This window comes from Syngnathus typhle, linkage group LG21 (genome assembly GCF_033458585.1).
Source record: "Syngnathus typhle isolate RoL2023-S1 ecotype Sweden linkage group LG21, RoL_Styp_1.0, whole genome shotgun sequence".
NCBI lineage: Eukaryota > Metazoa > Chordata > Actinopteri > Syngnathiformes > Syngnathidae > Syngnathus > Syngnathus typhle.
In genome coordinates, this window is record NC_083758.1 from 4,666,466 (window position 1) to 4,689,811 (window position 23,346).

Consider the following 23,346-nt stretch of genomic DNA (forward strand, 5'->3'; position numbering starts at 1 on the left):
GAATTAATTTTTAAAATGTGTTTATTGTTGTGTATTTATGTATGAATGCTGTGCTCAAGTGAATCAGTGAGTCACTCGCAAGCTTTTCAAAAACATTTTTTTTCATTCATATTTTATTGGCTGAACTTGTTTTTATATTCCCACCCAGCCCAACGGTGTTTAAACTTCAGGACAAATTTATTGTGTCTGAGTAACACGATCTGTGTTCATCGGGTTGCTGGGATTGTGGGAAAAAGGTGAATCATACAATAATCAGTATTGTATGTCACGGAACATTTGAGCAACAAGTTTTTTAAGCTCTTATGGACATTATTTTGTTATATTTTGGCCTATATTCAGATGGACATTCATAAGCAATTTTTTTTTTTAATTATACATGAATGGTTTAATTTTATTTTTAAAACAGCTTTTTTTTAAACACAAAAGTTTTAATTTTAATTTAATCACTTTGCTCTATAGTCGCTGCACTCGAGTTACGACATTCAGCAGGACGCTGTTACTATGGCAACAAAGAATGTGTACATAAGTATAAACGTGCTTATGTTATTAACCTATGCTAAAGTAGTAAAAGTCATAACTATAGTCAATATTAAAATGAATAACACGATCAAGGTACGTATTTTTATTGTGACGCGTGAAGACGCCGTTCGTAACTTGGAAACGTCTCGTAAAACGAGGACCAGCTGTAACGAGGCGGGGCTACAGATTTTGAAAGGGAGGGGGAAAGACTCGAATCTTCGCTGAACCAATCAGATTGCGCAACGTCATCAAAACCGGAACAGGGAATCTCAAACCGAAAAAGAGCGCCTGGATTTAAAGTAGAGACGTTAACCCGAGGTAAAATAACTTATAATACCAATTAATAATGATTTTATGCATATGTTTTAACATTCGGGAGGCACGATTAAATCTCTTAATCCTGAACTATACCCACAATGTACAAAAAAAACCGCTTTCTATTTTGTGCTGTCATGCTTTCTTTGTTTTGATCTACTCATACGAAATGCAAACTGTAATATTGGAGAAATCGGGCCCAAATTAATACCTTTTACACAAAAATGATTATTCAAGCATCTTAAAAAAGTGTGTCTAGTAGAAGTAGCTCTGTTTACATGTTTGAAAACTATTGGTCAACTGTCATGAAAGAGATAAAAGTGGTATTGATACTAGTGTGGAAAATGAGCATTGAAGAAACAATGTCAATATTCACTATTGATTGTTTTTTTTCCCCCTGACAACAGAGATGCTGTGATTATACATTGTGTTTCTGTGCAGATAAGCATATCATTAAATCAGCACATTACATGGCCATTTAGAAAATGTCTATTGTTTATTCGGATTCATATATTTACCATTTGAAAATGTGTGCAAGCATATGCAGCAGGATATAAATCTCCTCTTGTACGTGCCCAGGATAATCCTTGACGCCACGACCATGAGTTTCTGTCCAAGTCCACCTGATGCCCTCATTGGCAACATCATCCAGCAGCAGAGGGACCGCTGGGAGAGGAAACGGAGCCGGGTCGCCAGAGAATTGGTGCTGTCGGAGCAGCGGTACTGCCAACAGCTGGAACTAGTCACCACTGTATGTTAAATATTTTAAAAAAGAAGAAAAAAAAATACAGCACTGCCTCAACTCACACTTTTTTTTCAAGCTCTTTATTTTCAATCCAGTTTGAGTTGTAAATATAACTTTCGAAAGCCCTGCTAGCATAATGCTAACACACAAAGCAAAACTAGCATCAATGTTGCTTTGGTTTGAACAGTGTAGCGACACACGGACAAAAAAATACATATATAACCACAGCAATTTTAGTCCATTACTTGTGAAACTCTTCATTGTGCATTTTACGTGACTGTACCACACTGCCCCCTGTTGGCCAAGATGCACACCAGTGAAGAAACTTAACTTAATATCAATGGGCATTGAAGCATGAAATCATTTTATTATTCACTTTATTTTTTATCCTCGAGTCAGTTCTTAAGATGTGTCTTCACCTTAGCAAATTCAAGATTTTATTTATTTTCCACAAACAATGTAAAACCTTGGTAGTCATTTTCATTCAGCGTCATAAAGGTTACTGCATAGTGAAAAGCAGCCTGCTGAAGGTAGCAGTCATTGTACCCTTCACTTCCTGCGGGGACAACAGACTTTACCACCCACCAGTGTTGCCTAATTTCTACTCAATTACTCTCCCTCCGCCCGTATACTCCAATTAGGAGTCATTTTAAGCCTTGTGCTCGTTCAATTTGCTAATCCCATTTCCACCGCAAATGACTTGAGACCAACGCAGCTGCCACTTTAGTCGGACGGCATTTTTCTACCCTCGGAACAACCTTCATTCATATCCGCCTACTGACTATAATGCCTCTTACTTTTTTTTTTTGTCGTTTCACTAACGTAAACAAAACAACTCGTGAAAAGTTTCACCAATCACTGCTTAGCTGTTTTCCTTATTTTTTTCCAGTACTTTGTGGAGATTTTGAAGGCCAAAGGAACCCTGAGGCAGGACATTAGAGAAAGCATCTTCAGTTCAATTAAAGCCATTCACTCAGTAAACCAGTAAGTATCCCTTTGCATAATTTACGAATATCAGCGCTTTAAGGGCAAGGAGAGACTGTGTAAAGTGATTGGGAAAGCAGTTGCTCCCCTGTGTAGAAATGCACTCATGATAAACTCCAGGTTTATTAAAGTATCGGCCTTATCTTCACCATTAGTCCTAGTCGATACTCTGTAAGGGTAGAAATGTTCAAGCCGACACCCCCCTTGAGGACATTGTTATAATTTGAGAAGATAAAGCGTAAAATGGAAATGATCGATATAATGGGAAAATATGAGTTGTAATTGAAGCTTTGAACAAATTCTAAAAAAACTATTCATATATTTCAAAGCGCAGTAAAAATATGGCGTAATTTTCTTTAATTAGGAAAAAATAAATACATTTAAATTTATATTACATTCAATTTTATATATTTTTTCTAAAATTGATTCATTTATTTCTCTTCATTTTTAAATCACATTATCCTCCTGCACAATGCAATCTAGTTGAAAATGAATCAACAGTGCCTCTGCTGTCTTCAGCCAAATAATGCACGCCACATTCCCTCAATTCCTTTAAGACGCCATTCACCAACAATCAATTCAACACAATCAAACCAATTTTCCATTAATTAATTCTAGTGCTCATCTATTTGTCTGCCAGGTCGAAATGGGGAGGGGGAAAAAAAGTAGGGTAGCGTAAGGCATGTGCTCCAATGAAGACTGAAGTATGAATTACACACTGTGACGTACGGGATAAATGGTTCTGCACTTCCCATACATCTTCATTATGGACCGCGCTTATTGAATTAGTGGTTTAAAAGCAACGGCAAGTAGTAAGTACTCCATTTAAAAACATTCCATTGAGAGACAGTGCATTAGACAGATTTATCAGCGCTAAGTGATAGATTAGATTTTCCCATATTCTCTTCCCCCACTCTGACTTTCTGCGACGTAATAATTGTCCGGTGAAGTCATTTGGATTCATACGTGATGAATATTCCAAGTGCGTGATATGCAATATGTTTATTTGGTGAAACGGTGAGTAACAAGTGTCTGGATTATTAAAGGCTATCGGACGATGTCAAACGTTTCATACCCGCACAATAGAATTAACTTTCCATGCGTCATTAAAAAAAAAAGCATTGAAACCCATTAAAAAAAATTGTGAAATTAAATTTCACAATAAAAGCATTAAATACAATACCTGGAGGTATTAATTAAATTAAAACATTATTAGTACGCTACCTGTTTGCAATTAGCATAACGCTAGCTTGCGTCAGATCTCAAAGCGGCATCAGTGTAAAATTTAAGTAAATAAAAGTCACTATAATATCATTTACAAGAATAATATGATAAATATTTGTGGGGAGTTATTGTAAATTACAATAAATAAAAAAAATTGCTCCTTCACTCATGTTCCTGTCACCAACATTCAACACAAATCTGACCCAAAGTTTTACACTCCCTTTAACTGCATAGCAGATCTTTAGAACTAATCCAGTCGACCCCAGTCCGGCACAGTTCAAGTGTCCAAGCGTGCAAACGCCCTGAGGCTTGTTGCTAAACATGATTATGCCCCCCCAACACACACACACACACTTCCACGGAGTAGTCATTGTTAGATTTGAATTCCACCCAAGTGTAAAGTGTATATGTATATTCATCTGATGTCCCTGTGTTTGTTTACTTGCCCGCAGAGTGCAGTGGATAAAGTTAATAAATTCCACCATTTTTTTTTTTAAAAGCTATATTAAAAAAAAAAAAGGGAGACATGTGAATATATATTGATATGCCGTGCCATTCATTTCTGCCGCAGACTGTTTATTGAGAAGCGGCAGCAAAGGCAGCCATCCAATTATCCCTAGCTTCGAACATGCCAAAACAGGAATAAGACTTGAAAGGCCTGTCAGCGGATCAGGTATGAAGAATAGCCACAGTGGATTTAAAAATGGGAAGCTGGTGGGTGGGGGGTGTCATGATGATAATAATAGGTAGAACACGAAAGGTAGATAAGACAAGACCCGTGCTGTGATCAACAAAATTCCACGCTATTGTTTGTGCTATAACAGCGAATTGACTTAATGTTTATTTATTAGTCATGTCAATGGTGCCCTAACAATTGATATTCATGCCACCCCTAGATGAAGGCGACTCGCTGGGAATTGCAGTTGAGGTCATATCCGGCCCAGATGTCGCAACTGCTTGGAATTAATGCAGATTAACTCGACATGCGCCGAATACTAATCCCGCCCTGCCGCTAATGGCAGCTAATTTAATTGCTGTAAAAAAAAAAAAAAAAGTAAAAGAAAAGGTACCCTTTAATTTCATATTTATCATAATAGCCTATGGCAGTAAGCAGGATGATGGGGGGAATCGGAAACACTCCATTTCCCGCCCTTTGCCCTCGTTAGAACTCTCTCGGCTTCTCCCGCATCTCCTGATTATGAACAGAGGCTACCTAGGCGTGCAACTTCATTAAAATCTATTTAAATCAACTTCAACTGCCTCCTTCCAGCGTGTGCGAACAGAAGTCTCTGGGAACATCATTAGAGAGTGGGAATGTGTGTATGGATGTGTGTGTGTGTGCGGTACTTCCTCTAAGTTTGGATAACAAGCTCCTTCACCAGTGTCAACACCCCCAACCAATTGCGTCCGTGTTGCTATAATGTGCCTGACAGCCTGACGACTGTTTTGCCTTGATTCACTTGTTTTGCTCCAGAGTTCAGTCGGCATGTTCTCACTACAAAGTGGCCCAGGGTGCCCTGAAGGTAAGACCTACCTGGTCCTGGTAAATACACCGAGGCCTTCAAAACGACACTACAGAGCGTGAGGAACAGTCCTAAACTTTGCTCAACCTCCGCAGTTTCTCTAAACGTTTTTGCTATGAAACGATACTTCAGATGCCATCGCGCCTCATTTGAGATCACACCGATACGGAACGGCGGTGTATTCCCAGGCGCTAACTCAAAGTCCAAAGCGTTCTGACTGCAGGCTAAATGCGCGCTGGAGGAAGCGCTTGGAAATTAATGTGTCAGAGGTGTTTGACACACTAAATACATGCGGCGTAAATTTTGGTAGGGTTGCAAAGATATTCCGATTGATTGTTCATTTAAATCTCGAAAAGTCAGATGGGTGAGGCTCCAGCCCACCCAAGGCCCGCCGAATACCGAGCGACGCGACTGGACAATTGTGAACGGTCTATGCCACAGGTGTCAAACTCAAGGCCCAGGGGCCAGATAGGGCCCACCACATCATTTTATGTGGCCCGCAAAGACAAATTGTTCATCAGATTCGTGTCAAATTGCAAATTGTCTTCACTTTTATTATTATTCTTATTTTCTTTAATATTTGACCAGTTTTTACTTGATTTGAAAACAAGTTATTTGTCAGTTTGTTTTGTAGCTTTTACTGTATATAATATGAAGTGCTCATATATTTCTTTGGGTTGACAGTCATAATAGCCCTCCGAAATAAGCTATGCGGCCCGTGAAAAAAACGAGTTTGACACCCCTCGTCCATGCTAATTCCTTGTTAGCGCGTCGATTGGATTTTACATTGACTTTAGCATTAGCGTCGGAGATGTTTTTGAAGCAAGATTTAAAAATACACTGTGTTTGGCAATTTGTTTGCGCCAAAACGGGACGATTAAATTTCTTGTATATTTAGGAGCTAACGCTAACCCTTCGATATTTGTGTTTTGCAGATCTTTGCTAGTACACCTGGAAAACGGCTACTTTGCAAGAGGCCTTGAAGAGTTTTGCACTCAACTGCATCACTACAACATCTTCGTGGACAACATTTACAATGCCCAAAAAGTGCTTTGGGTAAGTTAGGCTGCTTATTCTGAAGCTATTGCTAGCATACGCCAACTTCCCATCACAGCTTTAGCTACACTCACCAAGGCAGGTTTATTGTCATGACTGACATGAATGACAAGTTTAGGGCATCATGTCACCCAAATGTTGACACATACTCATGCTGACATGATGTGCAGATGCATATTTAATGACATCACCGGCACCCCACAAGCCAACACCTTGTCCAAGCCCCGCAGCCCAGACATAATGAGTAACAAGAATGGGGGGATTCTCCAGTTTGTTAGCGGGACTATGACATGGGTTTTCAGGGGTCGTCATTGTTATGTCCATCATCGGGTGCGCAAGCTGAATGTAAATACGACTTTGTGGGAAGAAAATGGGATATGTACTCGCTCGATCGGTTTCTTTGCGTCTTGTCATAAGCGATATGTGGTGCATGTTTCTTTCAGTCATTTTGTCAAAGGATGGTTTGTACGACAAATTTGACGTGTCATGTATTGTTTGGAGGATTTTTTTTTTTTTTTTTTTTTATGAAAAGATGATGTGCTACCGTGTCCCTAGTTTGGTTCAAGGAAAGCCGAATAAAAACTTGCTCAATATCAAATAGTGAGCAGCCTTGGAAGCAATGGTTCCACTTTGTTCCAGCTGTGTCTGATTTTTTTTTATGATAAATTGTGTCTCTTTGTCGATCCAGATGCAGCTGAAGCAAAATAAGGCCTTCAGACGGTTTAAGAAACTTCAGGAAGGTCGGCCAGAGTTCAACAACCGCAAGCTGGAGGACTTGCTTCAACTTCCTATCGAGCGGATTGATCAGTGAGTTGAGTAAATGCTTGGTGTTTTTAGTCATTCATTCAGTCACAGTACTGAATTTCTTTCTTTCTTTCTTTCTTTCTTTCTTTCTTTCTTTCTTTCTTTCTTTCTTTCTTTCTTTCTTTCTTTCTTTCTTTCTTTCTTTCTTTCTTTCTTTATTTATTTATTTATTTATTTATTTATTTATATTTTTATTCATTTATGTATTCATTTATTTATGTATTCATTTATTTATTTATTTATTTATTTATTTATTTAATAATCAAATTACTATAATAATTATTTTGTATTTTTATACTTTATATAACGTATTTATTTATATTATCCGTATTTATTTATATTATCCGTTTTTGGTCATTCAGTCACAGTACCATATTTTTTACTTTATTTATTTATCTATTTTATAATTAAATCACTATATTAATTATTTTCTATTTTTTATACTTTATATAATGCATTTATTTATATGTATTTATCATTTAGTTATTTATTCTTACTTTTATTTTTACCGAACTATAAGGCATTCTTAAAATCCTTTTAATTTCTGCAAAAACTTTTAACTAAATCCCTTTAACAAAAAGTTTCATTCTATTAATCTTTTCGAATGATGCCGTTCTGTTAACCCCCAACAATAAGCAAGATCCACAAAGGAAAAAAAGCCGATGGTGTCAAAAAAATATCCTGAAATGATACTTGCATAATAAGCAGTAATTGTAACTATTATTATAAATCGGAACAACAGGCCCTCCCTATTTCCCCTCTCTGCTTACACTCGGAAAAAAAATAAAAAATTCTCCATTATTTAAAATACATCAGTGCTTTCTCAAGGGTATTCATTCCCCAATACACCGGGAATAAACACTACATCCCTAACATATTATTTTTACAGCAAACATTGCAAAATGCTTCCAAACATCTCAGTCTTTGTTTATTTTTTTATAAATCTGTTCCCTACCAACTAATGAAATGTGCTCAGGTCGCATTCCACCGCTTCCTTAACATGTCACCGATTTCACGCACGAGTTGCCGTTTGATTGTTTTCCTTTCACGAGTCTTTTGCCGCGTTCATTACACAATCTATCGTCTGGCTGACAGATATAATTATTATCATTTGATGTAGTGCCCACGTCTCACGCGCTATCCGTCCGGAAACTGTCAAAATCTGGTTTGTTAAGTACCGCTTTTGTGTTGGCTGTAATTTCACGCGGTCCTGATCTCACTTGTTAATTAGCGGAACAAGAAAAGAAATCATCTGAAACGTGCTTTCCAACGCGTCGCGTTTCGTGACACTGGTTGATCAAGCCGCTTGTTTGCATCCTAATTACGTATCTTCCACGCTCGTCGACGTACAATCAAACCTTTGACATGTTGCATCCAACTAACTTGCCGGTGAGTTTGACATGAGAGTTTGTTTTACTGGGTTAGGTTGGTTATTTGAATCTCCTTACGGTGTTTGTGTTTTATGAAATACTGGGGGGGGGGGGGGGAATCTGGATGTCATGGTCCTTATGATATACAATTATCCATGACTCTGACATCTAATCAGTCTTGCCCGGGGTTTCCTTGTCCACTTCCCGTCATTACCATCGATTCATCTGTCACTCTCCGCAAAACCCAGGAGACTTGAGGGATGTGTCTAATTTTGTGATGATTTTAAGCGGCGTCGAGATAATCATCACCACCCCCCCCCCTCTCTCGACTAGCAACTTACCTCGGTTGGGAACGGCAAGAAAATTGTTGTCCCGTATCGCCGTTTAAGAATGATGGATGGCGAGCGAAGCCCCGGGGTGCGGCTACTTATGTTGCTGCTAGGGGGACGCCTAAAATAATTGCCTTTATTAAGTGGCGCTTCACAAGAGCCCGACTTGGTGTAGTCATCTGTCTCTTCTACCGCTGAGTTCACCATTATGACAGTGGTGGGGTCTCGAATTGATTGCGACAACCCCTCTCCGCCCGTACTATGTCAATAATGGAGTTTTAGCTCTTATAAAGATGGCAGCAGGCCTTGGATTATGTGTGCTCTAAACCAAGCGTAATTTAGCGTAACAAGGCTTTGACCTAGCTTGCTTCAGAGGATCTTCTGTGTAAAAAGACATACAAAACCCAAAGGTCTTTCGGGTCATTGTCATTCCTGCTCACCATTGTGAAGCACCGAGTTGGGCGTTGTACATGGCTGCCGTACTTGAATTCATCTTTCATTCGACAAGGTGGGCTTTCAAATTAGCTGCTTTTGTGTGCTCGGGCATTTATTCTGTCATCCGCTACAGCCTGGCACTGTAAGGCTACTCCAGACAAGGACGAACTTTTGATTAATTTCTTTTGAAATGTTTTCTGAAAGACGTGGTCTGCAGGTACATCGCTGTTATTTTTTTCACCCACCGCCCCCCCCCCCCCCCACTCTTAGTAATTTGTTATATATTGTCCGTCTGACCCTGTGCTTCATTGTCAGTATTGAAGCAAGGCTGGCAATGAAACCAATTGCTTTATTGAGGTAGATCCGTTTATAACCAATAAAAAAAAGATGCCAGGAAAAGTTCAAGATGATTGAGGCTTGGTACGATCAAGATCCGTTTATAACCAATAAAAAAAATATGCCAGGAAAAGTTCTAGATGATTGAGGCTTGGTACGATCAGATAATTAGGCAGACATTTGCTATCAACACAAAGCGTCATGGATGGGGATTGTCTCAAGTTGAATTTTATCGTCCGGCTCCTTTCAGCTGCCATTGACGCCCGGGAACTGAAAATTACCATATTTTATGTTACCGTATTTTTCAGACGATAAGGCGCACCGGATTATAATGTGCAGTCTCAGAAAATAGGCTTATTTTTGGAAATGATCGTATAAGGGGATCAAATCTATTTTTTGAAATATATATACATACAATATAGGCGAGCCGGGTTAAAAGATGTATTACTGCACATTAAGGTAAACAAATCAGTTCAGCAAATGAGTCAAACGATTCAATTTAAATCCGACATCCATATTTAAGCCTTAGAACATCATTAGAGAGTGGGAATGTGTGTATGGATGTGTGTGTGTGTGCGGTACTTCCTCTAAGTTTGGATAACAAGCTCCTTCACCAGTGTCAACACCCCCAACCAATTGCGTCCGTGTTGCTATAATGTGCCTGACAGCCTGACGACTGTTTTGCCTTGATTCACTTGTTTTGCTCCAGAGTTCAGTCGGCATGTTCTCACTACAAAGTGGCCCAGGGTGCCCTGAAGGTAAGACCTACCTGGTCCTGGTAAATACACCGAGGCCTTCAAAACGACACTACAGAGCGTGAGGAACAGTCCTAAACTTTGCTCAACCTCCGCAGTTTCTCTAAACGTTTTTGCTATGAAACGATACTTCAGATGCCATCGCGCCTCATTTGAGATCACACCGATACGGAACGGCGGTGTATTCCCAGGCGCTAACTCAAAGTCCAAAGCGTTCTGACTGCAGGCTAAATGCGCGCTGGAGGAAGCGCTTGGAAATTAATGTGTCAGAGGTGTTTGACACACTAAATACATGCGGCGTAAATTTTGGTAGGGTTGCAAAGATATTCCGATTGATTGTTCATTTAAATCTCGAAAAGTCAGATGGGTGAGGCTCCAGCCCACCCAAGGCCCGCCGAATACCGAGCGACGCGACTGGACAATTGTGAACGGTCTATGCCACAGGTGTCAAACTCAAGGCCCAGGGGCCAGATAGGGCCCACCACATCATTTTATGTGGCCCGCAAAGACAAATTGTTCATCAGATTCGTGTCAAATTGCAAATTGTCTTCACTTTTATTATTATTCTTATTTTCTTTAATATTTGACCAGTTTTTACTTGATTTGAAAACAAGTTATTTGTCAGTTTGTTTTGTAGCTTTTACTGTATATAATATGAAGTGCTCATATATTTCTTTGGGTTGACAGTCATAATAGCCCTCCGAAATAAGCTATGCGGCCCGTGAAAAAAACGAGTTTGACACCCCTCGTCCATGCTAATTCCTTGTTAGCGCGTCGATTGGATTTTACATTGACTTTAGCATTAGCGTCGGAGATGTTTTTGAAGCAAGATTTAAAAATACACTGTGTTTGGCAATTTGTTTGCGCCAAAACGGGACGATTAAATTTCTTGTATATTTAGGAGCTAACGCTAACCCTTCGATATTTGTGTTTTGCAGATCTTTGCTAGTACACCTGGAAAACGGCTACTTTGCAAGAGGCCTTGAAGAGTTTTGCACTCAACTGCATCACTACAACATCTTCGTGGACAACATTTACAATGCCCAAAAAGTGCTTTGGGTAAGTTAGGCTGCTTATTCTGAAGCTATTGCTAGCATACGCCAACTTCCCCATCACAGCTTTAGCTACACTCACCAAGGCAGGTTTATTGTCATGACTGTCATGAATGACAAGTTTAGGGCATCATGTCACCCAAATGTTGACACATACTCATGCTGACATGATGTGCAGATGCATATTTAATGACATCACCGGCACCCCACAACCCAACACCTTGTCCAAGCCCCGCAGCCCAGACATAATGAGTAACAAGAATGGGGGGATTCTCCAGTTTGTTAGCGGGACTATGACATGGGTTTTCAGGGGTCGTCATTGTTATGTCCGTCATCGGGTGTGCAAGCTGAATGTAAATACGACTTTGTGGGAAGAAAGTGGGATATGTACTCGCTCGATCTGTTTCTTTGCGTCTTGTCATAAGCGATATGTGGTGCATGTTTCTTTCAGTCATTTTGTCAAAGGATGGTTTGTACGACAAATTTGACGTGTCATGTATTGTTTGGAGGATTTTTTTTTTTTTTTTATGAAAAGATGATGTGCTACCGTGTCCCTAGTTTGATTCAAGGAAAGCCGAATAAAAACTTGCTCAATATCAAATAGTGAGCAGCCTTGGAAGCAATGGTTCCACTTTGTTGCAGCTGTGTCTGATTTTTTTTATGATAAATTGTGTCTCTTTGTCGATCCAGATGCAGCTGAAGCAAAATAAGGCCTTCAGACGGTTTAAGAAACTTCAGGAAGGTCGGCCAGAGTTCAACAACCGCAAGCTGGAGGACTTGCTTCAACTTCCTATCGAGCGGATTGATCAGTGAGTTGAGTAAATGCTCGGTGTTTTTAGTCATTCATTCAGTCACAGTACTGAATTTCTTTCTTTTTCTTTCTTTCTTTCTTTCTTTCTTTCTTTCTTTCTTTCTTTCTTTCTTTCTTTCTTTCTTTCTTTCTTTCTTTCTTTCTTTCTTTCTTTCTTTCTTTCTTTCTTTCTTTCTTTCTTTCTTTCTTTCTTTCTTTCTTTCTTTCTTTCTTTCTTTCTTTCTTTCTTTCTATATTCATTCATTTATGCATTCATTTATGTATGTATTCAGTTATTCATTTATTTAATAATCAAATTACTATATTCATTATTTTGTATTTTTATACTTTATATAACGTATTTATTTATACTATCCGTATTTATTTATATTATCCGTTTTTGGTCATTCAGTCACGGTACCATATTTTCTACTTTATTTATTTATCTATTTTATAATTAAATCACTATAGTAATCATTTTATATTTTTTATACTTTATATAATGCATTTATTTATATGTATTTATCATTTATTTATTTATTTTTACTTTTATTTTTACCGAACTATAAGGCATTCTTAAAATCCTTTTAATTTCTGCAAAAACTTTTAACTAAATCCCTTTAACAAAAAGTTTTATTCTATTAATCTTTTCGAATGATGCCGTTCTGTTAACCCCCAACAATAAGCAAGATCCACAAAGGAAAAAAAGCCGATGGTGTCAAAAAAATATCCTGAAATGATACTTGCATAATAAGCAGTAATTGTAACTATTATTATAAATCGGAACAACAGGCCCTCCCTATTTCCCCTCTCTGCTTACACTCGGAAAAAAAAAAAAATTTTCTCCATTATTTAAAATACATCAGTGCTTTCTCAAGGGTATTCATTCCCCAATACACCGGGAATAAACACTACATCCCTAACATATTATTTTTACAGCAAACATTGCAAAATGCTTCCAAACATCTCAGTCTTTGTTTATTTATTTATTTATTTTTTATAAATCTGTTCCCTACCAACTAATGAAATGTGCTCAGGTCGCATTCCACCGCTTCCTTAACATGTCACCGATTTCACGCACGAGTTGCCGTTTGATTGTTTTCCTTTCACGAGTCTTTTGCCGCGTTCATTACACAATCTATCGTCTGGCTGACAGATATAATTATTATCATTTGATGTAGTGCCCACGTCTCACGCGCTATCCGTCCGGAAACTGTCAAAATCTGGTTTGTTAAGTACCGCTTTTGTGTTGGCTGTAATTTCACGCGGTCCTGATCTCACTTGTTAATTAGCGGAACAAGAAAAGAAATCATCTGAAACGTGCTTTCCAACGCGTCGCGTTTTGTGACACTGGTTGATCAAGCCGCTTGTTTGCATCCTAATTACGTATCTTCCACGCTCGTCGACGTACAATCAAACCTTTGACATGTTGCATCCAACTAACTTGCCGGTGAGTTTGACATGAGAGTTTGTTTTACTGGGTTAGGTTGGTTATTTGAATCTCCTTACGGTGTTTGTGTTTTATGAAATACTGGGGGGGGGGGGGGGGGGAAATCTGGATGTCATGGTCCTTATGATATACAATTATCCATGACTCTGACATCTAATCAGTCTTGCTCGGGGTTTCCTTGTCCACTTCCCGTCATTACCATCGATTCATCTGTCACTCTCCGCAAAACCCTTGAGACTTGAGGGATGTGTCTAATTTTGTGATGATTTTAAGCGGCGTCGAGATAATCATCACCACCCCCCCCCCCTCTCTCGACTAGCAACTTACCTCGGTTGGGAACGGCAAGAAAATGGTTGTCCCGTATCGCCGTTTAAGAATGATGGATGGCGAGCGAAGCCCCGGGGTGCGGCTACTTATGTTGCTGCTAGGGGGACGCCAAAAATAATTGCCTTTATTAAGTGGCGCTTCACAAGAGCCCGACTTGGTGTAGTCATCTGTCTCTTCTATCGCTGAGTTCACCATTATGACAGTGGTGGGGTCTCGAATTGATTGCGACAACCCCTCTCCGCCCGTACTATGTCAATAATGGAGTTTTAGCTCTTATAAAGATGGCAGCAGGCCTTGGATTATGTGTGCTCTAAACCAAGCGTAATTTAGCGTAACAAGGCTTTGACCTAGCTTGCTTCAGAGGATCTTCTGTGTAAAAAGGCATACAAAACCCAAAGGTCTTTCGGGTCATTGTCATTCCTGCTCAGCATTGTGAAGCACCGAGTTGGGCGTTGTACATGGCTGCCGTACTTGAATTCATCTTTCATTCGACAAGGTGGGCTTTCAAATGAGCTGCTTTTGTGTGCTCGGGCATTTATTCTGTCATCCGCTACAGCCTGGCACTGTAAGGCTACTCCAGACAAGGACGAACTTTTGATTAATTTCTTTTGAAATGTTTTCTGAAAGACGTGGTCTGCAGGTACATCGCTGTTATTTTTTTCACCCCCCCCCCCTCTTAGTAATTTGTTATATATTGTCCGTCTGACCCTGTGCTTCATTGTCAGTATTGAAGCAAGGCTGGCAATGAAACCAATTGCTTTATTGAGGTAGATCCGTTTATAACCAATAAAAAAAATATGCCAGGAAAAGTTCAAGATGATTGAGGCTTGGTACGATCAAGATCCGTTTATAACCAATAAAAAAAATATGCCAGGAAAAGTTCTAGATGATTGAGGCTTGGTACGATCAGATAATTAGGCAGACATTTGCTATCACCACAAAGCGTCATGGATGGGGATTGTCTCAAGTTGAATTTTAGCGTCCGGTTCCTTTCAGCTGCCATTGACGCCCGGGAACTGAAAATTACCATATTTTATGTTACCGTATTTTTCAGACGATAAGGCGCACCGGATTATAATGTGCAGTCTCAGAAAAAAGGCCTATTTTTGGAAATGATCGTATATAGGGATCAAATCTATTTTTTGAAATATATATACATATAATATAGGCGAGCCGGGTTAAAAGATGTATTACTGCACATTAAGGTAAACAAATCAGTTCAGCAAATGAGTCAAACGATTCAATTTAAATCCGACATCCATATTTAAGCCTCTCTGTCTATTTTTTGAGAAAATTCAAATATTTCAAGTGCGCCTTATACTGTAAAAAATACGGTACACGATCCAGATGCGTTGTTCGGATACTCTTGTTTACAAATTGGAACATCTCGGAAATTAATTGTAACGTGTTTTCCTGGCGGTAGGTGCGTCAAACCACCAACTCTTACGTTCCATAGAAAATATACAAGCTGTTGGGAATATCTTATTGTCTCATTATCTTTCTTTGCTGTGGTGCTAATGAGTGGGACAGGGCAGCTTAATAAGTGAGTGTCATTTACATTATTTGAAATCAGCTATAATAATGCTCATTAGAGTGGTTCTTTTGTTACGCTGCCGCTGTAATTAGAATTTCATCTCAACTCCTTGGAAGAGAGAAAAAAAAACGAGGGCACCCATTGCTAATAATGTCTGTAATGCATTTGTTACTACAAGACGATACAAGGGGAGAAGGAACTGGGTATTTTTTTTTTTCCTTCTTTTTAAGTGTCCCTTAATTGATGTCGGCTTAATTAGAGCTTGTTAGGCATTCATTTCATTTTTAATCAGTAAACTGAGTACATGCACAATGCGCTCCTCCACCCACAGCGTGATAGCTCGCCGCTAAGACCCAAGAAAATGTTTTTTTTAATTTTTTTTGCTCACGAGCGACTTATTGCAACAAATTGACGGTGTGTTAAGCAGGTGGCTTTTTTAGACCTCACCCAGTGGCACCAATATGTCTCGGCAGCCAGACTACACAAAGACGGCACAACAAAAAAAATCAATCAGTGTCTTCCAAGGTTAAATCGTTTCAACGGGGAAATAAAAGAATATAAATAATTGTTCAATTTTATGCGGATCCTTTTTTGAAATGTTTTTTTTTTCATTACCACATAACAGATGATCTCTATATTTATTTAAAGAATATCTGTTTTCTTAGGTATAAACGTTTACTGCAAGAGATGACTGCAAATACCATTCCAGATAACCCCGAGTTCCAACAGCTTTCACGTAAGTGCCTTTCGCAATTGTGCTCCCGTCTCAGTAATCCTTTTTTTCCCCCCCTACTGCGAGTCAAGGTCAATATATATATATTTTTATATTGTTAAGCAATGAATACCACACTCTCCATCTTGTCCCTCAAGTGGTTGATGCGCCCACATGTTTTCATGTCATTTCAGGATTCAGTCGATGTTTGTGTTGATCCAGGTCGTCAAAACCGATGGACAGAATGAGTCAGTCAGTCAGTTTGCCTGGTAGTTTTTTCATTTTAGTAAAAAAAGACCTTTCAAATATTTTTGGTTGAGTTTTAAATGATCCAACCTCTACTTTGGTTCCAGCGTCAGTCAAGCCGAGAAAAACTCAGTGGAAACTTTTCATTGTAAAAAGCCCGTCACCAGACAGTCATTCCAAAAGAAAGCCCTCATTAGTTTAATTTGGCGAACAAAGACCGCGTTAGCATTCCCTTTCATTCCCCATTTGCCGTTATTGTCGCAGCGGCGCTTCGGCCAGCGGAGAAATGAAAGCCAAGTAAAAGCTCAACGCGAGTGCAAGTTCTGGTTTGATGTGGATTTTGACATAATTAATTGGGAGTGGATCAGAGGCTATTAAGCTAGCGCGATATTAATAAATAAAGTCCTCCGACATCAACACAAATCTCGATAATGACTCATTTCGGTCGTCAAATAAACAGCGAAGTCGACTGAAGTGCGAATATACACAAGGAATTATTTATGGCTATCAATTAAAATCTCATTGCTGATGTGCTGCCTTTGCTTACAAATTAAAACAGCCCGTGACTCTAAGATGAAGGTACATATCTGAAAGTGCTCCACCATCGTCTCTTCCTCTTCTCATTAGCGATCTGTTTTTAAACTCCGTTTTTTTTTTTGTTTTTTTTTAATGGGGGTTGGGTGTTTTTTTTTCCCGTCGTCAGCCCCAATTGTATTGCAAAGGGAATTATTTTTAAAAGATATTTCTGACAAATCACGTATCTGATTAAGGAAACGAGCTCATGCGGGTACGGTGGGAAATAAAACTTTGTTGTTGTTGTTGTTTTCTCTCGTGTTGCTCCGTGTCGTTTTCCCCCTGAAGCTTCTGTTTTCTGCCTTGCTTTGCATTCTCGCTCGATTTAATTGTTATAATTGCGGCACTTTGGGAATTTTTTTTTTTTTGCCCGCTTACAGTACGACACAACTCGAGCACGAAAACAATGTAGGACCCGATAAATGATGCTGAGACTTTGTTGTAAAAGTTCTTCCCGCTTTTGTTTCATTGTCAAACAGTCTAAATAGTAAATAAGTGGAATAAAGTGTCCAAGAATTGGAAGAGTTCTTCAGCATGTCTAATAGGCGAGATGTATTATTAATGCCTCGGCCAGATCTCATGTCAAGAAGGCGGTAATTAGAAGTTGTTGTTTTTCCGAGGCAGTAAAAATATTCCGAGCACGCATAACAAAGGGGGAAAAGTCTACACGGATGCCTTGTTTGGTTTACATTGTAATTGTTGTGGAATTAAGCGAGCTAATTAGGCGGCGATTATTTTAGTAGAGACACGTCGCCGAGAGGCTCGTGTTCGTCTCGATTTTCATTCCTCGGAAACCAAAGTTGAAAAGTTGCGCTTGAAATTCAGCCACGCGTCGTGACATCGAATGTGTTAATGATGTAGCTGGAAATGTTTACAGCTATTATCGGGGATGCGTTGCAGTAATGTATTTTTTTTTTCCGGTGGTAAGGTTTTGTTGCAAAGAGTTTCTTGCAATAATTGATACATGGCGCCAAACGGGACGATTAAATTTCTTGTATATTTAGGAGCTAACGCTAACCCTTCGATATTTGTGTTTTGCAGATCTTTGCTAGTACACCTGGAAAACGGCTACTTTGCAAGAGGCCTTGAAGAGTTTTGCACTCAACTGCATCACTACAACATCTTCGTGGACAACATTTACAATGCCCAAAAAGTGCTTTGGGTAAGTTAGGCTGCTTATTCTGAAGCTATTGCTAGCATACGCCAACTTCCCATCACAGCTTTAGCTACACTCACCAAGGCAGGTTTATTGTCATGACTGACATGAATGACAAGTTTAGGGCATCATGTCACCCAAATGTTGACACATACTCATGCTGACATGATGTGCAGATGCATATTTAATGACATCACCGGCACCCCACAAGCCAACACCTTGTCCAAGCCCCGCAGCCCAGACATAATGAGTAACAAGAATGGGGGGATTCTCCAGTTTGTTAGCGGGACTATGACATGGGTTTTCAGGGGTCGTCATTGTTATGTCCATCATCGGGTGCGCAAGCTGAATGTAAATACGACTTTGTGGGAAGAAAATGGGATATGTACTCGCTCGATCGGTTTCTTTGCGTCTTGTCATAAGCGATATGTGGTGCATGTTTCTTTCAGTCATTTTGTCAAAGGATGGTTTGTACGACAAATTTGACGTGTCATGTATTGTTTGGAGGATTTTTTTTTTTTTTTTTTTTTATGAAAAGATGATGTGCTACCGTGTCCCTAGTTTGGTTCAAGGAAAGCCGAATAAAAACTTGCTCAATATCAAATAGTGAGCAGCCTTGGAAGCAATGGTTCCACTTTGTTCCAGCTGTGTCTGATTTTTTTTTATGATAAATTGTGTCTCTTTGTCGATCCAGATGCAGCTGAAGCAAAATAAGGCCTTCAGACGGTTTAAGAAACTTCAGGAAGGTCGGCCAGAGTTCAACAACCGCAAGCTGGAGGACTTGCTTCAACTTCCTATCGAGCGGATTGATCAGTGAGTTGAGTAAATGCTTGGTGTTTTTAGTCATTCATTCAGTCACAGTACTGAATTTCTTTCTTTCTTTCTTTCTTTCTTTCTTTCTTTCTTTCTTTCTTTCTTTCTTTCTTTATTTCTTTATTTATTTATTTATTTATTTATTTATATTTTTATTCATTTATGTATTCATTTATTTATGTATTCATTTATTTATTTATTTATTTATTTATTTATTTAATAATCAAATTACTATAATAATTATTTTGTATTTTTATACTTTATATAACGTATTTATTTATATTATCCGTATTTATTTATATTATCCGTTTTTGGTCATTCAGTCACAGTACCATATTTTTTACTTTATTTATTTATCTATTTTATAATTAAATCACTATATTAATTATTTTCTATTTTTTATACTTTATATAATGCATTTATTTATATGTATTTATCATTTAGTTATTTATTCTTACTTTTATTTTTACCGAACTATAAGGCATTCTTAAAATCCTTTTAATTTCTGCAAAAACTTTTAACTAAATCCCTTTAACAAAAAGTTTCATTCTATTAATCTTTTCGAATGATGCCGTTCTGTTAACCCCCAACAATAAGCAAGATCCACAAAGGAAAAAAAGCCGATGGTGTCAAAAAAATATCCTGAAATGATACTTGCATAATAAGCAGTAATTGTAACTATTATTATAAATCGGAACAACAGGCCCTCCCTATTTCCCCTCTCTGCTTACACTCGGAAAAAAAATAAAAAATTCTCCATTATTTAAAATACATCAGTGCTTTCTCAAGGGTATTCATTCCCCAATACACCGGGAATAAACACTACATCCCTAACATATTATTTTTACAGCAAACATTGCAAAATGCTTCCAAACATCTCAGTCTTTGTTTATTTTTTTATAAATCTGTTCCCTACCAACTAATGAAATGTGCTCAGGTCGCATTCCACCGCTTCCTTAACATGTCACCGATTTCACGCACGAGTTGCCGTTTGATTGTTTTCCTTTCACGAGTCTTTTGCCGCGTTCATTACACAATCTATCGTCTGGCTGACAGATATAATTATTATCATTTGATGTAGTGCCCACGTCTCACGCGCTATCCGTCCGGAAACTGTCAAAATCTGGTTTGTTAAGTACCGCTTTTGTGTTGGCTGTAATTTCACGCGGTCCTGATCTCACTTGTTAATTAGCGGAACAAGAAAAGAAATCATCTGAAACGTGCTTTCCAACGCGTCGCGTTTTGTGACACTGGTTGATCAAGCCGCTTGTTTGCATCCTAATTACGTATCTTCCACGCTCGTCGACGTACAATCAAACCTTTGACATGTTGCATCCAACTAACTTGCCGGTGAGTTTGACATGAGAGTTTGTTTTACTGGGTTAGGTTGGTTATCCTGCAATAAACCCACCCAGTCCCACCAGGCCGACTTCAGAGCAGACGCGGCCTCACCCCGACCCATTTGGCTTCCCGTCGCACCAGCATCGCCATCTCAGGCCCCTCAAACATATTAAGTAGGGATGTGATTTGCCGTAGGGGCGGGGCTAGCCACTGTGAGATACAAAACCCCGAATCAATGGGACATCGATACAGCAGAAAAACGGCCCGTTTCCCGTGGTGACTCCCGATTTATGTCTGCCTCCAGGTCCCTTCAATTTAAGATATTTCACTTTTTTTTATCTCTGGTGACCTTTGACCTGGTCTTGCAATTTACACTGGATTTGGTTGTATTAAAATTCACTGTCAAAATTCAGTTTGAAATCGTATTCTGATCATTTGATCAAAGTCACCGCATGGAAAAATAAGCATAGTGTCATTTTCTTCAAAAGCAGTCGGGAACTTTTATTTTTTTAAGAACTTGTTAACCTTACTTAGGTAAAATATATGCCCTGTTAAGGCCAAATCTTACCTGTCCTCATTCTGTCACATCTCTACAGTACAGAGGAACAGGACCCCTTTGTAGATCCAACCTTTTATTTCCTGACCCACCTTCTCTCAGCCCCCCTACCACGGCCTTGCCCAAAAGACTTTGTAGTGGGAGCCGAGGTGCTCTTTGACAAGGAACATTGAAAAAAAAAAAACTTTACGTGGAGAGGAGTGCTCGGCACCTCCTGCTTTTTGAACCTGCCGCCTCAAAGCCCCCGCGGATGGTCAGATGCTGGCAGGGAGTCTGAGAAGTACCTGGATTTTTCTTCTTGGCACTGTTGCTAACTTCTCAGAACCTTGTCAACATTTTCTGTCAAGGTAAAGCTGATTTAGAAAAAAAAAAAAAAGTTTGTTCCGGCGTTGATTTGAATACACGGAATTTAACTTGACGTCTTTGAAGTGCATCCGTTTCAGTACGCTGGACAGCGGCGGCTTTCCGACGCTCGAGCAAACATACTTTGCCGCTCGAGCGTGAATTAGAAGCGAAGGCATGTTCCGCTATTACATTACGACGCCTCCACTTGATTTATTACAAAAACTTTACGGAAGAAACGGCACCTGCCGACAGTCCTTTACAAATCACTGATGTGGAACTTTGCAATTATACCATTATGGTCATAAATGAAGTTTAATACTTTGTTTCAATTCATTCAAGCTTTTTTTTTTTCTTCAATCATTTGTAACATTTAGTTGGATAGTTTGAAACAGTTCAGGCAACGGACAATCCGCTATCTCCAGACTATTTTTCCATGTGACACCCATGGCATTTTAAAAGCAATTTGACCCCTTGCACTTCATCTCAACAAACTCATCCCAAGCGGAAAATGTCTACGGTGAGCCCGAAAGGCATGTCTCGGACCTAGTCGTAATCACAGGCGTGGTAATTACAAAAAAAAAAAAATACCCCGGACCTATGTTTGAATGTTCATCTTTATCTATCCAAATGTCAGGCTGTTGCTTATTAGCGGCGGTCACGGCGCTGCCAATCAAAGAGCCGAGCAGGAGCTATACATTTATCGGCTTGTACCTCCCAGTCTTTACATTTCATGTCAGCCTCTTTTGTTTTTTTCATGTCAGCTTGACCTACACGACTAATTAATTTAGTTGTCGTTTCATCCAGAACACCCCAATTACAGCATCTCTCCATCACGTAAAGAAAAACAATTTGTTTCTTCTTCTACAGGAAGGTGGTACATCCGTGAAGGCTGGCTGAAGGTGGTCCCGTCCAAAGGATCAGGGGTCAAACCCAGGATGTTTTTCCTGTTTTCCGACATTCTTCTGCAGGCTAAGCGCTGTAGCTACCTGCATCCCACTGACAGCGAGAAATTTGCCGGGCAGCAAGCGTATCCGCTGGAAGAGTGCGTCGTGAAAAAGATTTTCGGCGACACCACGGGCGAAGGAGGCCTGCTAAGCGTGAGTTTCGATGTCAAAATGATTCCGACGCATGAGGCAATTGACCCTAACCACCCAATTAATTCATTTACTGAACTTTACAGAGACTCTCCACACTTCGCTTTTTATTCACCAGTCTGTATGGAATCGTACATACCGTAATTTTCGGACTATAAGTCGCACCGGAGTATAAGTCGCACCAGCCATAAAATGCCCAAAAAAGTGAAGAAAAACATATATATGTATATAAGTCGCTCCTGAGTATAAGTCGCCCCCCCACCCAAACTATGAAGAAAAACGCGACTTATTGTCCGGAAATTACGGTATATGGTTTCTAATGAATGCAATAGTAAGGATGTTACAGCAGGTGTCGAGACATCTGCTTATTGACGTGAGGCGTTATTCCCTTTTCGACGCACGTCGCATGTTTGATTCTTACCTCAAGTCCTTGACAGTCGCGGCGTGACGTGAAGTTCGCCAGACGTTTTGAGTGTCACTTCCTCCTCATTTAGCCCCCCCCCCAAAAAAAGTTCAACTTTTAATGTTCCTCCCGCTTTGGTCTGATCCGTCTCGCAGGTCTCAGTGCAGCTGCCGGCTGACAAATTACGTCTAAATGATGTAGTCGCTGTCATGAAACATTCAACGGAACGAGTCGCGCGTCATTGAGCAAGCAACCAAAGCGTTTATGCGGCAAGTGTTTACTGCCAATGCTGCCGCCGTATCAATATTCATTTCGGCTGATACGCTGTCTCGGGAAGCACTTTATGTTCTGCTGCTAATGTGCGGCGCTCTGATACATAAGCAGCCTGGCCGTGCTTTGATTGCGCAACTTGCGGTATTCAATTCTTTTTCATGTGGATTCGCAGAGGAGCTAAGCATGCAGTAGTCCAAAAGTTAAGTGGAGAGTAATTTAAGCAAAAATAAAAACAAAAATTAAAGTTGAGTTCTTTATTCTGGGGAGAAAAAATATTTTTGAAGTG

The 23,346-nt window shown here is 39.4% G+C and overlaps 1 protein-coding gene across 1 annotated transcript; it reads left to right on the top strand.

Annotated features, from left to right (window-relative positions):
- The first annotated feature begins 759 nt into the window (after positions 1 to 759).
- Positions 760 to 23,241, top strand: arhgef39 (Rho guanine nucleotide exchange factor (GEF) 39). Its single transcript, XM_061269298.1, has 11 exons — positions 760 to 837; positions 1,414 to 1,585; positions 2,469 to 2,563; positions 6,246 to 6,366; positions 7,055 to 7,173; positions 11,334 to 11,454; positions 12,138 to 12,256; positions 18,121 to 18,241; positions 18,930 to 19,048; positions 22,162 to 22,387; positions 23,233 to 23,241. The coding sequence occupies exons 2-11, from the start codon at positions 1,436 to 1,438 to the stop codon at positions 23,239 to 23,241; spliced, it is 1,200 nt and encodes a 399-aa protein (XP_061125282.1). The 5' UTR covers positions 760 to 837; positions 1,414 to 1,435.
- Positions 23,242 to 23,346: the final 105 nt, after the last annotated feature.